The 14466-nt window shown below is 68.4% G+C and overlaps 3 protein-coding genes across 10 annotated transcripts in view; all 3 read left to right on the forward strand.

The window, feature by feature from the left end:
- The first annotated feature begins 525 nt into the window (after positions 1–525).
- On the forward strand, positions 526–4777 carry DHH (desert hedgehog signaling molecule). The gene is made up of 3 exons (XM_005532041.3): positions 526–1032; positions 2520–2781; positions 3352–4777. Exons 1-3 carry the CDS (start codon positions 721–723, stop codon positions 4017–4019), a joined length of 1242 nt encoding a protein of 413 aa, XP_005532098.2. The 5' UTR covers positions 526–720; the 3' UTR covers positions 4020–4777.
- A 273-nt stretch (positions 4778–5050) lies between these two features.
- Positions 5051–7039, forward strand: RHEBL1 (RHEB like 1). The gene is given in 10 exon segments (XM_088068724.1): positions 5051–5119; positions 5636–5747; positions 6045–6074; positions 6123–6250; positions 6341–6363; positions 6365–6410; positions 6490–6557; positions 6613–6678; positions 6743–6827; positions 6971–7039. Coding segments are annotated over 10 exon segments (696 nt in total).
- Positions 7040–8723: 1684 nt separating this feature from the next.
- The window catches only part of KMT2D (lysine methyltransferase 2D), a 28604-nt gene continuing 22861 nt past the window's right edge, over positions 8724–14466 (forward strand). For all 8 annotated transcript variants that reach the window (XM_088068830.1, XM_088068834.1, XM_088068835.1 and 5 more), the window contains exons 1-12: positions 8724–8828; positions 10264–10342; positions 10414–10540; positions 10624–10874; positions 10955–11052; positions 11145–11310; positions 11410–11575; positions 11660–11774; positions 11854–12008; positions 12137–13017; positions 13273–13407; positions 13503–14365. In XM_088068830.1, the coding sequence (XP_087924956.1) occupies positions 10294–10342; positions 10414–10540; positions 10624–10874; positions 10955–11052; positions 11145–11310; positions 11410–11575; positions 11660–11774; positions 11854–12008; positions 12137–13017; positions 13273–13407; positions 13503–14365 (3006 nt within the window). In that variant the 5' untranslated portion in view covers positions 8724–8828; positions 10264–10293. The remainder of the gene's footprint in view (positions 8829–10263; positions 10343–10413; positions 10541–10623; positions 10875–10954; positions 11053–11144; positions 11311–11409; positions 11576–11659; positions 11775–11853; positions 12009–12136; positions 13018–13272; positions 13408–13502; positions 14366–14466) is intronic.

The raw sequence follows: 14466 nt of genomic DNA on the forward strand, positions 1-14466 counted from the left end.
GGACGGAGCAGGTGCGGATTCCGGCGGCACAGCCTTAGAATAACGAGGGTCCTCGGTGCGAGGGACAGCGGGAGGAGAGAAAGGACCGGGACAGGGAGAGGGGGGTCCCCGATCCCAACAGGCGGTGACAGGAGAGGTCCCAGGACCAGAATCGCTGCGTTCGGATGGGATAAGGGGAGGTTCCGGTACCGGAGCGCACTGCGGGGACCGTGGAGAGGTGGCGGCATCAGAGTGCGGGATTTAGACGGGAAGGGGGAGCAAGCTCGGGGTAAGATCCCGGTGCCGGTCCTGGGGCAGCCTCAGGAGCCCGGTGTCCAGTGCCAGGGCAGTGCCCGGAGCCGGGTGCCGGTGCCCGGTGCTGGGACTCAGCTCTGCGAGGGCTTTCCCTGAGGCTCGGGCTGGGTCGGGGGCTCCCCCGGAGCGGGGTGCAGCTCCGGGCGGGGGGTGCCGATACCGTGGGCGCGCAACCGGCGGCGCTCCGAGTGGGTGGCGGCACCGGCGGGGGGGGACGGGGGGGGCGGTCAGTCGTCCCGAGCTGCCGCGGATCCCCCCGCAAGGACGGGACCGTGGGTGTGAGAAGGAAACGGCGCCGACCCGCCCCTGGCACCGCGCCCATCTAAAAGCCCCGGGGCCGCCACACCGGGACCATGCCTGCCCCAGCCGCCCGTGCCCCCGGTGACTGAGCGGGACCCGCGGAGGCAGCGGAGCCCGGCGGGCGGGATGCCCCGGTGGAGGCCGCTTGCTCTCGTCCTGCTCGGGCTCGCCGCCTGCCTGCTGGCCGCGCCGGTGCTGGGCTGCGGCCCGGGTCGGGGTCCGGTGGGTCGGCGGCGGCTGGGGCGGCGGCAGCTTTCGCCTCTGCTCTACAAGCAGTTCGTGCCCAACGTGCCCGAGCAGACGCTGGGGGCGAGCGGGAAGGCGGAGGGCAAAGTGCTGCGGGGCTCGGAGCGCTTCAGGGACCTGGTGCCCAACTACAACCCCGACATCATCTTCAAGGACGAGGAGAACACGGGGGCGGACCGGCTCATGACCGAGGTGGGGGCTGCGCCCGGCCCGGCCCGGCCCGGCCTCGCTCCCGGGGGCGCGGGGGCTCGGGGGTGGTGGGGGGACGGGTGGGATCACAGCGATCTTCGAAAGGGCTCATGGACCTTTCTCAGTCGGCACAGACCCTCTCAGGGGCTCACGGAGCGTTCCTGGCCGCCACCGATGCTCTCCAGGGCGCCCTGATCATCCCGGGGCTCACGGATCCCCCCGAGTGGCACCGACCCTCCTCGGGATCACGGAGCCTCCCGGGGTGCAGAGTCCCTGCCGGGGCCGCGCTGCACCTCACCCCGGTCCCCTGCTCCTTCCACGGCCCTTGGCAGCGGCGTGGCAGCGCCAGAGCCCCGGGACGAGGCGGTCCCGTCGCGTTGTGCATTCAGGACCGTCGGGGATTAACGGGATGGCACCGGGGGCACGCGGTACCGGCGGCTCCACTCCCCCTGCGCCCCCGCGCCCCGGCCCCTAGGTCAGCCTTGGGAGGCCCTGGTACCCCTCTCCTCGGGGGGAACCCGGGGCTACGGGAGCCCGGAACGCGCCGCGCTCCCGTCGGGATGCTCACGGTTGCCATGGCGAGGGGCGGCCCCGCGGTCGCCATGGCGACGGGGGATGCTGCAAGTGGCCCAGGCGGCGCCGGCAGCTCCCGCGAGCCGGGACGGCGGAGGCGGCGGGGCCGGGGCGGCGGGGCCCGGCGGGGCCGCGGGCGCGAAGCCGGCCCGGGGTGCGGGTAGCTGAAAGGGCCCTTTGTGGCCGCGGCGGCATTCCCGGGGCCTGAGGTCAGCTCCGGGCTGGAAAGCGCCTATTGTGGCTGGGCCGGGCCGGGCCGGGCCGAGCGCATTCCTGCCCCCCCGCCGCTGCCGCCCCCCCCGGCACGGCTGCCCCGGGCCCGCGCCCCGCACTCCCGCCCCCGCGGCCCCGCGCTCCCGGGAACCGCTTTGTTGAGCGGGGGACAGGGGGACACTGGGGCACTGAGGGACGCTGTGACCTCAGCGACTGCGGGGGGGACAGCTCCGACCCCTGCACCCCATGGTGATGCTGATGATGATGGGGAGAGGGACCCGGAGCTGCCTGGGACACCCTGCTCTCTCCATCAGCCCAGACTCGGGGCTGCTTCAGGGTCAGCTTCCCCCCAGCTCTGCTTCACAGCCTCCCCATCAGGTTAATCAGTCACTGCCGTGGCTGCGGGGAAGGTGACACCGTCCCGGTGCCCGTCCCGGTCCCTTGCCTGTTCTGCCCGGCCGCACTTGGAGCAGCTCCACCAGGGGACCCCGGGGCACGTTAACGTTCAACCTGCATCCAGGCAGGGGGGCAGCTCGGCCGTGACCCTCTCTGCACCCTGGGGGGCACCGCATCTGCCCCCACAGCAGCTCCTTTGGGGCTCAAAGCCCTTCACAGGCCTGGTGTCTGTCTGTCTGTCTGTCTGTTCCTGTGGGGTCCCTGTGTGTTGTGGAGAGGGTGACGCCGGTGCTGGCGTGTCCCCACAGCGCTGCAAGGAGCGTGTGAACTCGCTGGCCATCGCGGTGATGAACATGTGGCCGGGGGTGAAGCTGCGGGTGACAGAGGGCTGGGATGAGGATGGGCATCACCTCCCCGACTCTCTGCACTACGAGGGCCGGGCGCTGGATATCACCACGTCCGACCGCGACCGCCACAAGTACGGCATGCTGGCACGCCTGGCCGTGGAGGCCGGCTTCGACTGGGTCTACTATGAGTCCAAGGCACACATCCATGTCTCTGTCAAAGCAGGTACCACACAGAAGGGGCTGCCACCAGGGCTGCCATCCCCATAATCATCCCAGCCCACGGCCTTGCAGCCCCTGCTGCTCCCCCTTGATATCCTGGATCCATGTGGGATTATTGCTCTGGTTGGTGTCTGGCCCCAGCCCAGCTCCCCCCGCCCTACCTGGCTCCCCAACAGGAAAAAGCCCCACTTTCCCCTCCAAATTTTGGCCAGATGGAGACAGCCTTGTGGTTCAGCTCCTGGTGAGGGGAATAGCAATGCAGGCCCCAGCCCTGCAGGCCCCAGCCCCGCAGTTGCTCCAGCCAGCAATTCCCATCCAGAAATGACAATTGACAGAAAGTGAAAATGGCCATAAATGTCACCGTTCCAGGCCGGAACAAAGGGCATCAGTGCAGGGTGGACAAAGGGGCCCTGCAGCATTCAGGAGCTGCATGCAGGAACTGGGGGAGCTTTGGAAAATACCCGCTTTGTTCCAGGGGTGGTTTGGGGGTCTGGGGTTGCCGTTTCCCCTCTGGAGGTGGTGGCCCGGTGGAGGTGGCTGGTGGGGACACCGATAACTTTCTCCATCCTCCCAGATAACTCACTGGCCGTCCGCACCGGTGGTTGCTTTCCCGGCCACGCCACCGTGATGCTGGAGAGCGGCGGGCGCCGGGGCCTGGCTGAGCTGCGCCAGGGTGACTGGGTGCTGGGCGCCGAGCCAGGCGGGCGCCTGGTGCCCACCGAGGTGCTGCTCTTCCTCGACCGGGACCTGCGCCAACGCGCCTCCTTCGTGGCCATCGAGACGGCCAGCCCAGCGCACCGGCTGCTCCTCACCCCGTCCCATCTGGTATTCGCGGCCCGCGGGGCGGCCAACGGCTCCGCCGCCTTCCTGCCCATCTTCGCTCGCCGCGTGCGCCCGGGTGACGCCGTGCTGGCCCACGGGGCTGGCGGGCAGGGGCTGCGCCCCACGAGGGTGCTGAGGGTCTCTCGGGAGGACGGCGTGGGGGTCTTTGCCCCTCTCACCTCCCACGGCACCTTGCTGGTCAATGGGGTGCTGGCATCCTGCTATGCCGTCCTGGAGAGCCACCGCTGGGCCCACCGGGCTTTTGCCCCCCTCCGCCTGTTCCACGGGCTCCTCTCGCTGCTGCCGGCCCACCCCGAGGTGGGCAATGGGACGGTGCCGGAGGTGGGCATGCACTGGTACTCCCGCCTGCTCTACCGCCTGGCTGGGGGTGTGCTGGGCCAGGAGACCCTGCAGGTGTAGGGGTTCCTGCCCCCCCAGTTAGCACATGGCAGGCGATGCCGCACACTGGAAACGGGGGGCTCCAGCCCTGGGCACCCCTCGGACCCGGGGAGGAGGGACAGGGGCACCCCCGTGCTGTGGGGAGGTTGGGGCTCAGCCCTGCCCTGGGGTGATGGAGTGTCACGGGGTGGCCCAGGGACCTGGCTCAGCCCTGTCCTGTGTCCCAGAGCCCCCCACAGCTGGGTCCTCACACCCGGACCCCCAAATGCTCTCCTGGTATTTATTGCTTTATTAACCACTGCGCTGGGGCTGGGGTTGGTGCCTGTCAAGCCACATCCTGGCACCACCAAACCCTGTCCTGGGGCCAAATCCAGCTGGGAGGATGCCAAAAACACCCCAACACCAAGCACTTGGCAGCAGTTCCTGCCCGTCCCCCTGCTCTGGGTCTGTCCCTGTCACCCACAGTGTCCCTGTCCCTGCACCACAGGGCGGCTGGACGGGGTGTCTGCCATGGGCACCGGGTGTCTGCCGTGGGCACCGGGTGTCTGCCGTGGGCATGGGCACCCCGTGCCAGGTCCAACTCTAACTATGCTAACCGCTAACCCACCCTGCTTGAGAGTTTTATTTTTCTATTTATAAATGGTAATATAAATGTCCCCCATGCCTGCCTGTCCCAGCAGCGAGGCTCACCCCACGGGGCAGGGGGCAGCCTGCTTTTAACCACTTCAGTTTAAAAAAACAAAAGAAATACTACTATTTAATTGTTTGGGAAAATAAAGAAATATGGCCCTATTGAAACTGTGGCTGGAAGTGGGGGATGTGTGAGGCTGGGCTGAGGAGTCTGGAGGGGCTGGAACTGACCATCTGAGGGGGCTGGGAGTCGCTGGGGCTGGGCATCCCGAGCAGCTGGAGTATCCACCTGGAGTGTCTTGAAACTGGGTAGGGCATTGCAGGGGTCTGGGGTATCCTTGGGGGTTTGACATCCTGGGCCTCTGAGGGTTCCCGGTGCTGGAGTAGGGAGCCCAGTTCCCCCTGGCCTTTCTGGACCTCAGATGGGCAAAAATCTCACTTTTCCCTCCAAATTTTGGCGAGATGGAGACAAGCTCGTGACTCAGTTTCTGGTGAGGGGAATAGCAACGCAGCCCTCAGGGGCTGGGGTATCCCCAGAGGGGTGTGGGTCCCTGGGGCTGGAGTTGGGCAATGTAGAAAATTGGGGTATTTCCAGGCTGGGGGGCCCTGAGGCTTGAGTTGGACATCGCGAGAGGCCAGGGATCCCTGGGACAGGGGTCAGGCATCCTAAAACATCCCTGGGGGCCTGAGGGTCCTAGTGCTGGGGGAGGCTGCGGTGGGGGTCTCGGAGAGCAGGAGGTGGGTGTGAGTGTTCTCGGGTGTCTCCGGGCCGGGACAGGTTGGGGTAGCACGGTGGGGGAGGGGGTCAGGACCAGGACACTCCTCCCCCCTCCATTCACGCTCAGAGGCGCGACCACCACGTGGCCACGGCCCTTCCCTCCGTTTTCATGAATGGAGAGCCCATCCGGCCAAGGCGCCTGCGCGGCCGCTTAGCCCCGCCCCCTCTCCCGGCGCAGCCAATGGGAGAAGGAGGGCGGTGTTGTGGTCACGTGCGGCCGCCGGTGTAGTGGCGGCGGCCCCGCCCCCCGGCACGTTTATTGCGCCGTTTGCCGCGCCCGCCCGCGCCGCCGGTCCGGTTCCCATCCCGCAATGTTCCCATCCCCGGTTACCGCGCCGTGGGACACCGCGGGGGGACTCGGCCTGGGGGCGTCCTGCGATGCCCTCTGCGGAGGGCGGCCCTGCCCTCCGGGGGTCTCTGCCCGGGGGGCGTGGGAGCGGGGCTGCTCCCCTGGGGCTCAGCACGGTGGGTCCCCACCCCAGGATGGGGTCTAGGGCCGTGTTCAGCCTGGGCAGCCTCCACAGAGCCGTGTCCCCTGGAGCCCCCCCGGGAAGGGGTTCCTGTCTCTCCGTCCAGCTCCGTCCCCTGCCCCGGGGTGGTGCCGGGACCACCCAGCCGTGTAATTTCCTTCCACGCAAGTAAAACCTCCCTGGCCCACCAATTCTTAGGTGCTGGGGGCTGAGGTGCCCTTGGAATGAGGTGGAAGTGGGTCTGAGCCTTGAGGGGAGGATTCGGGGGTCCCAGGCAGCCCCCCATACCTGGTGCCACCCTTGCAGCCTACAGCAAGGTGGTGGTGGTGGGCAAAGATGAGTTCCAGCTGAAGCTGGTGGACATGGCTGGGCAGGTAATGCTGGGGCAGTTTGGGGGGGGGTCTTGTGAGGCCGCTGGACTCCCAGCCACCCCTGCTACTGGCTTTGTCCCCTCTCCTCCCCAGGATGAGAACACCATCCTGCACCACTGGCATCCACGGCCACGTCCTGGTTTACTTGGTGACATCCTTGAGGAGCTGAGGAGCTCCTGAGACCTGGGAATGAATCACCCAGGACAGGGGGAAGAAGTGCCTGGATGTCCCCTTGTCCCTACAGCTTCCAGGCGGTCACAACCCTCCACAAAAAGCTGTACGAGAGCTTGGGGAAGACCCGATAGGTGCTGTGCCTCCTGGGAGGGGTGGCCAAGGGTGGGCCCTGATCCCCCCTGTGCCTGCAGCATGCCCGTGGTGCTGGTGGGGAGCAAGGCAGACCTGGCCCTGCAGGGGGAAGGGGGATTCTAGGGGTCCTACATGTGTGTGTGTCCCAGTGGCACATCCTGCCTGTCCTCTGCTCTGCTGTGTCTTCAGCTGGGCAGTGAGGACAGATGAAGGGAAGAAGCTGGCGGAGTCATTGGGAGCCATTTTCCTCGAGTCCTCAGCCAAGGAGAGCCAGGTCTGGGGGACAGAACCCACCTGGGGTTGGGAACGGGGTTCCCAATGTGCTGCCACTGATGTCCCCTCGTCCTCAGGTGACCATGTGTCCTGGGACCACCATTTAGAAGTTCTCTCCCAAACTATACCAGGACCCCATGGGAGATCTTCATGAAGCTCATTGAGGTTGACTGAATGGACAATTCCTCTGGCAGATCCACAGCTGCTGCCTGATGTGATCCCTGGGATGGGGCAGGATCCCTGGATGCATCAGACCCTTCCCCAGACCACAGCAGTGGCTTTGGGGAAGCCACATGGTCCCGCTGTGGTTTGGAACCCCTCATTTTGCACAGGCTGTGGGGCTCACAGGGGGCTGGGGGTTCTGTCCCAGCTGGGAGCCCCCCAGCTCATCCCTGCTGTCCCCAACATGCACAAGGACAGGTCGGGGCCATTCCTGCTCTGGCAGCCAGGGCTCAATGTGGGTGTTGTTCCCAGCGCGGGGCCGCAGTCCGGCTGGGCTGGACCCGTGGGAGTCGGGGCTGAAACAATTAAACTTTGTTTTGTCTGTAAACCCCTGCACTGGGGGGGCTGTTCCTTGCTGGGGGGGAGGCAGCATGTGAGGCTCCCTCCAACAGCCCAGCATGGGGGTCCCTCCAGCTTTGGCTGTGATGTGGGGCTGAGCACCCCAAGGACCTCACTGGGACCCTTGGGGGCTTCTTCAGCCCTGTCCCCTCCGTTTCTCTCCCTGAAAACTTCAGCTCCCACTTCGTGAGCGTGTGGGGGGGCTCTGGCTGCGGTTCCCCTTGTGGCTTATCTCCACCCAGTTGGACTAATTATTGCTAATTGCTCAATTATGGTGGTAAAGAGGAGCAGGAGCTGCTGGGGGTGTGTGAGGTGGGCTATTGGGATGCTGGGGCCAGGGTAGTGCAGCCCAGGGGCTCAGGGGGGCTGAACCCCCTCAACAGCCCTCACAGATCTCGGGGTTTGGGCTCCCGGGGGCCCTGGGTCTGCCCCCCCCCCCCCACTCCTCCCCGGGGCTGGGGGGTCCCGGGGGGGTTTTCAGGGTCCGAGGGGTTGCTGTCACCCCACACCGGGGGTACCGGTCCCGTGTACCCCGCAGGGTCTGAGCTCCACGGCGTCGAGGGGTGTGCGTGGGGCTCGCGGTGACCGCGCAGGACCAGCTGTTCCGGGGATACCGGAACCGGGCAGCACCGTGGCCCATCAGCAGCACGTGGTGGCCGTGAGCAGGGAATAGGACCGTCCTCGGCGGCTGCTACCGGAGACCCCAGGACCGGGCATAGCGGCTGCTACCGGGGATTCCACGACCGGTACAGCAGCTACTCCAGGGACACCGGCAGCGGACACAGCAGCTCTTCCGGATACACCGGGACCGGTCCCGGCGGCTGCTACGGGGAACCCTGGGACCGGGCACCGAGGCTGATAACGGAGACACCCGTCTGGGGCACAGCGGGCAGTCCCGCTCCCGCCGGCTGCTCGGGGGACCCCATCCCGGAGCCCACCCTCCCTTCTTCTAATCCCGTGGCTATAGCAGTCCCGGAGGGCTCCCTCCGTCCACCTTCGGGGCCGCCCCGGTGCCGGTCCCGGGAGGGGGCGGAGCCTCGCGCCGCCGGCCCCGCCCCCTCGGTGCCCACGTGCGCTCCCGCCCCGGCGCCGCCGGGGTTAAGCGCGGCGGAGGGATCTCCCCCCCGCCCCGCCCGGCAGCGTGCGCTGCGGCCGCGCGCGCGCCGTCACACCCCCCGCACTCCCCCCGCGGCCGCAGCCCCCGCCCGCCGCGCACCGTCTCCCCCCGCCCCCCCCCCCCGCCCCCCCAAGTAGTGCCGCGGCGGCGGCGCCCCCCGGCCCGCGGCTACCCCCTAGGACCCAACGCGGCGGCGGCCCGGGCGGGGCGGGCGGGGCGGGGCGGGGGCGGGCGGCGGGCCCTACTTTCCTCTGGAAATGGCCGCGCCGGGGAGCCCCGAACGCCCCGCGCCCCGAGGCCCGTCGGCGTAGGGCGGCCGCGGGGGTGAGCACCGGGCGGGGGGCGCGGGGGTGCAAACGGCCCCGCCGGGGGCCCGCGCGGGCGGGGAGGGGCCCGGCGGCCCCGGAAGGAGGGGCCCCGGGGCGGGGCGGGCCCGGGCCGCGCCGCCTCCGCCGTGCCGCCGCTCCCGGTAAGGCCTGACCGGGGCCGAGCCCAAAGCGCGGCTCCCACGCCTTTGTGTCCGGTAACCGTGGGGCCCGGGCAGCTGCGGCGCAGGTACGGCCGGGCCCGTCGCTCGGGGCCCGGTGCCGGTGCCAGCGTAGGCCGCGGTGGGCCGGGGATCGGGGCCTGGCCGGCTCGACCCCCCGGTTGCACCGGGGAGCGGGGGAAGCGTGGCCCGGGCGCACCGGGGAGGGTGTGTGTGGGGGGGTGTCCCCGCGTGGTGGTTCGGCCCACCCGGGGGCACGGGCCGGGCCTCCCGCCGGCCCCGGAGCCTTTCCCGGGAGGGCCCGAATACCCCCGGGCCCACCGGGAACCGGCGGGGGGTGCTGCTGGGTGGGACACGGCGCTCGTGCCCCGCCGCCGGGACCCCCCCGGGGGCTCCCCCGCCCTCCCCGCGCCGTCTCGGGTTTTTGGGGGGCTGGCGCTGCCCCAGCGCGTCTCCCCCTCCCTGGTGCCCTGCACTGTGCGTTCGGGGCCCCCCCGTGCCCCGGGACCCCTCCAGATCGCCCCCCTCACCCCGTGCGTGGCTCGTGGGCAGCTTTGGGGTCCCCTCCGCTGCCCCCGTGGTGCCGGAGCCCCCTCGGGTTTTTGGGGCGCATGTGAGGCAGCGGTGGGAGGGGGTGGCTGCAGATCAGGGCATGGCCCCCCCCCGGTTTCTGCGTGGTGTTTTGGGGTGAATCTTCCCCCTGTACCAATCCCGGGACCCCGCTGTGCTGTGCCAGATTGCTGCTGGGCCTGAGGAAATAGGGGCACAGGCGGGTGCTGGTGGTGGGGACCCCGTTTTCTGCTGTACCCCAAATTCCCCCTGAAGATCCCACACGTGGGAGGCACTGGGGGGTCCCAGATTTGTTGTGAGCTCCTGGGAGGGTCCTGAGGACTCCTCAGGGGTCTTGGTGACTCCCTGGGTTGTCAGTGTGGGGTAGAGCCGGGTCACTGATCCGCCTTCCCCAACACTTTAATTGAGGTCACTTGGGGGTTTGGTTGCCCCAGATAAGTTAGGGCGTATCTGTCTGGACTTGGGGAGGACCTGGGGGATGGAGGGTGATGGGTGAGGCCAGGGGGGTCTCCTGGACCCCCAGGGAGCAGGGAGACACCCCCTGCTCCTGGGGGACATTCCCAGCCCCAGAGTCTGCAAATTGCCTTCGGGAGAACGATGGGAGGATGCTGCCCTGTGCCTTGGGTAGAGGGTCACGGGGGGCTGCAGGGGTGCCAGGGAAGGTGTCATCATCCCTGGTGCTGACAGATGTCCCCCCTACAGCTGTGGCCCCCCAGGAACGCCGGAGGCAGGATGGATGAACAGAAGGTGCCCAGCGAGGAGAAGGACGCAGCCGCGCCAGGTGAGCCAGGGCAGGACTTTGGGCAGCTGTCCCTGTTTCCCCTGTGGTGGTGACACCCCCTCTCCCCGCAGCCGATGGGGTCATGGCCTCGGAGGAGATGGGCAGCGCCGAGGGGGACCCCCTGAAACCCCCTGAAGGAGCCTCTGCGGGGCCAGAGCTGGAGAGCGTGGGCATGGAGGAACCTCCCGAGGCTGGCAGGTGAGGGTGGGAGGACTCGGGGGCGGTGTGGAGCTGTTGGGGGGTCCTGAATATCCCTGACATTCTCCATTGGCCTCTTCCAGCCCGCTGGGCCGCCGCTGTGCCCTCTGCAACTGTGGGGACTGGAGCCTACACGGGCAGCGGGAGCTGCAGCGCTTTGAGCCGGTGCCTGACTGGCCCGAGCGGCTGGTGGGCCACGAGCCCCCTGATGGGCCCAGCCAGCCTCCCCCAGGGCCCAACCAGCTCCCACCAGAGCCAGAGCTGGCGGGTGATGGCCTGGCACAGATTGGCTTCTCCGAGGGGGTGACCCCAGCGCAGCTCTTCGAGCCGACAGGTGAGCGTGGGCACGGCTCGGGGGTCCCCATCCTACCGCCTGGGTGTCCCCAAGCTGTCCCTGACGTCCCCTCCCCACAGGGCACTGCTGGGTGCACCACTGGTGTGCGGCCTGGGCGACTGGTGCAGGGCCCGAGGTGGCCGGTGTGGCCAGAGCTGTTTTCTCAGGGATCTCACAGGTGAGCAGATCCCGAGGGGTCCGGGGGGATGGCAGGGGCTTGGTTCTGCTCCCCTGCAGCGGCACTGACCCCCCGGACTCCTCTGCCCTCAGAAATGTGAACGCTGCGGGCGGGCGGGGGCCACCATCCCGTGCCGGGCGGCCACCGGCTGCTCCCGCCTCTACCACTTGCCCTGCGCCGCCGCCAGCGGCTGCTTCCAGTCCATGAAGACCCTGCGGCTGCTCTGCCCCGAGCACGTGGCTGAGGCCGTGGACATGGGTGCGTGGGGCTGGGGACACCACCCCTGGGTGCTGGGACCCTCCTGGCGGGGTAGAGCAGGTGGAGGTGGCCCTGACCCCCTTCTCTCGTGGCTGACAGAGGACGCGCGGTGCTCGGTGTGCGATGGGCCGGGCGACCTGCGGGATTTGGTGTTCTGCACCAGCTGCGGGCAGCACTTCCACGGGGCCTGCCTGGACATCTCCTTGACGCCTCGCAAGCGCTCGGGCTGGCAGTGCCCTGAGTGCAAAGTGTGCCAAACCTGCAGGTGAGCCCCCCAGCCCTGGGGTGGGAAGGGGGGATATGCACCCAGGGAAGGGTCCCAACCCTCGCTTGCCCCTGCGCCTCACAGGCAGCCTGGCCAGGACTCTGCCCTGCTGGTGTGCGAGGCGTGTGACAAGGGCTACCACCCCTCCTGCATGGAGCCAGCCACCCAGGGCCCCCCCACCGGCTCTTGGAAGTGCAAGGTATGTCCCGCTCTCGCTCAGGGGTGCGGGGTGCCTGTCCCCCACTGCACCCCCTGACACATCTCTGCTTCCCCCCCAGAACTGCTGGGTCTGCTCAGACTGCGGCCGGCACCCCGCCGGGCTCGACTCCACACCGGGGTCTGCGGTGTGCGGGGACTGCCAGCGAGGCCGTGCCACAGCCGATGTCCCCACGGCGCCAGAACACTCACCACAGCCTGACCCGCCCGCCCAGATGTGAGTGGGGATGGGGGTGCTGGTTTGGAGAGGGGGTCAGGCCCTTTGTGGCTGGGGGGATGTGTCCCACAGCCCTGGGGACGGGGTGGCCCGAGTGCTGCCCCCTCACCCAGGTTCCCCCATCCCAGGTCAGAGTCCCCCGTCCCCAGTGAGCCGACGGATGCGCCCGTGCCCCCACCTGAGCTGGAGCCTGTGGGGGGTGATGAGGAGACGCAGCCCCTCGTGGACCCCAAAGAGGCACCCCCAGACCCCAAAGAGGCACCCCCAGACCCCAAGGAGGCTCCCCCAGGCGATGCTGAGTCTCCTCCTGTCGAGCTGGCCTCTGTGGAGGTGCCCCCCAGTGAGGAGGAACCCCCCGAAGAACTGCCCTCTGATGAACTTCCCCTCGATCAGCCGCCCCCCGAAACGCAGCCCTCTGACATTCAGCCTCCTGATGTGCAGCCCCCCGAGGAGCCCCCTCCTCTCATGCTGCCCCCCGAGGAGCCTCCCTCTGAGGAGCTGCCCCTCGAGACACCATCCCTTGCTGAGCTGCCCCCTGACAGACCCTCCCCCGAGGAGTTGCCCCCCAGTGAACCACCCCACAATGAGCTGCCCCTTGACGTCCCTCCCCTTGCTGAGCTGCCCCCTGAGAAACCAGTGTTTGAAAAGTCACCCCCCCATGAGCTGCCCCCCGAAGTAGTGCCCATTGACAAATCACCCCCTGATGAGCTGCCCCTCAATGGGTCGCCCCCCAAACCTCCCCTCGACGAGCTGCCCCTTGATGAAGCACCCCCCGATGAAGCACCCCTTGAGGAGCTGCCCCCCGAGGAGCTGCCCCCCGAGGAGCTGCCCCAAGATGAGCTGCCCCTCGAGGAGCCACCCCCCGATGAGCTGCTCCCCAAGGAGCCTCCTCCTCCTGAAGTTCTGCTCCCTGACAAGCTGAGCCCTGAAGAGCCCCCCCTTGTTGAGTTGCCCCCTGAAGAGCCGGTCCTCAGCGAGCTGCCCCTCGAGGAGGACCTGAAACCACCAGGTAATCTGAGGACTTTGCACTGTCCTCTTTCCCCTGCTTTTTGTCTCCAGTGGGTGTGGGGGTCCTGCAGCAGGGGCTTGTCTCAGCACTGGCTTTGTCTGATCCCCGTATTCCTGCTCTTTTCCTGTGCTGGTGCCCTGTTTTGGGGTATGTGGGGAGCTTGGAGGGGGAGTCTTGCCTCTCATTCCAGGCTCGGTGGCACAGGGGAGTGGAGGGGACCCTCATACAGCCCCTCACCCCATCCCCATCCCCCAGGTCTCCTCCCCGAGGTGACAGTGGCAGAGGAAGCGCCAGCCCTGGCTCCAGAGGTGCTCCCTGAGGAGGAGATGGAGCTGGAGCCAGAGCCCTCGCTGCCCCCTGAGATGACACCCCCACCCTCAGCTCCCCCAGGTGGGTCTGGAGAAACACCAGGGTTGGGACTGGGGGCTGGTGGGTGTCTCTGGGGGGGCTGTGATGCCACTCTTTTCCCCCTTCTCTACCCCCAGCTCTCCGTGCCATCTCACCTGCACGGACCCCAGCACCCTCCCCTGATGCCAAGGAGGACGAGGTGCTCGAGCCCCCCACCCCAGCCTTGCCTGAGCCCCCCGGCAGCCCTGGCACCGCCATGGACACCGACCCCCCTGGCTCCCCGCCGCCACCCCTGGGCTCCCCTGCTGTTACCCTGGCCCCCGCCAAGCCACCCGAGGATGAGGAGATGGAGATGGCCGGTGGCGAGGGGGAGTCCCCAGCCAGCCCCCCTGGAGATGCCCCCCACGGCAGCCCAGCCCCTGAGCTGGGGCCCTTCCCGGGCCTGCCTGAGGAGGAGGAAGAGGAGGAAGAAGAGGCGCCGAGGCTGGAGAGGGAGGGTACCAGTGGAAGCTCCCCGCCACTCAGCGAGGAGGATGCGCTGGAAGAAGGCCAAGCCGGGGGGGACCCTGAAGTCAAGGGGTCTCCTTCGGGGTCCCCCCTGCTCCTGGAACAGGAGGAGCTGGGCCCTGAGACCCCCATGGAGGTGTGCACTACCGGCGAGAAGCTGCTGGGGCACGGGGACGAGGGGTGCCCCGAGCCCCCCGCGCTGCGCCCACGGCCCGACATCCTCAACGAGATCTCCAACCTGAGCCAGGGGGACACGAGCAGCAGCTTCCCTGGCTCGGAGCCGCTGCTGGGGTCCCCAGACCCTGAGGGCGGAGGGTCACTGTCCCCTGAGCTGGGCCCGGCCTCGGCTGACGCCAGTCTGCAGAAGGAGGACACCGGGTCGCTGCCGCTGGGTGCTGAGACTGATGACTCGCTGCTCTTCGAGCCAGCCGCCAAGGGTGACGGGGACAAGAGCCGGCGCCGCAGCTCCCCGGGGCGCTCCCGTGTCAAGCAGGTACAGAGGGACCCCCCCGTCACCCCAGTTTTGGGGGGACTTGTCATTTTGAGCACCCTGCTGGGGCCACATCCCCTTCCTGGGCTGCCCCTGCAGGAAGC

The sequence above is a fragment of the Pseudopodoces humilis genome, chromosome 32 (genome assembly GCF_049639895.1).
Source record: "Pseudopodoces humilis isolate 2021_Gansu_Grassland_sample_001 chromosome 32, ASM4963989v1, whole genome shotgun sequence".
Lineage (NCBI taxonomy): Eukaryota > Metazoa > Chordata > Aves > Passeriformes > Paridae > Pseudopodoces > Pseudopodoces humilis.

Bases quoted from the DNA above. Each gene is read 5' to 3' on its own strand.
- DHH (XM_005532041.3), top strand. From the start codon at position 721: ATGCCCCGGTGGAGGCCGCTTGCTCTCGTCCTGCTCGGGCTCGCCGCC. The intron at 1,033-2,519 runs GTGGGGGCTGCG...GTGTCCCCACAG, and splicing joins CGGACCGGCTCATGACCGAG to CGCTGCAAGGAGCGTGTGAA. The intron at 2,782-3,351 runs GTACCACACAGA...CCATCCTCCCAG, and splicing joins CCATGTCTCTGTCAAAGCAG to ATAACTCACTGGCCGTCCGC.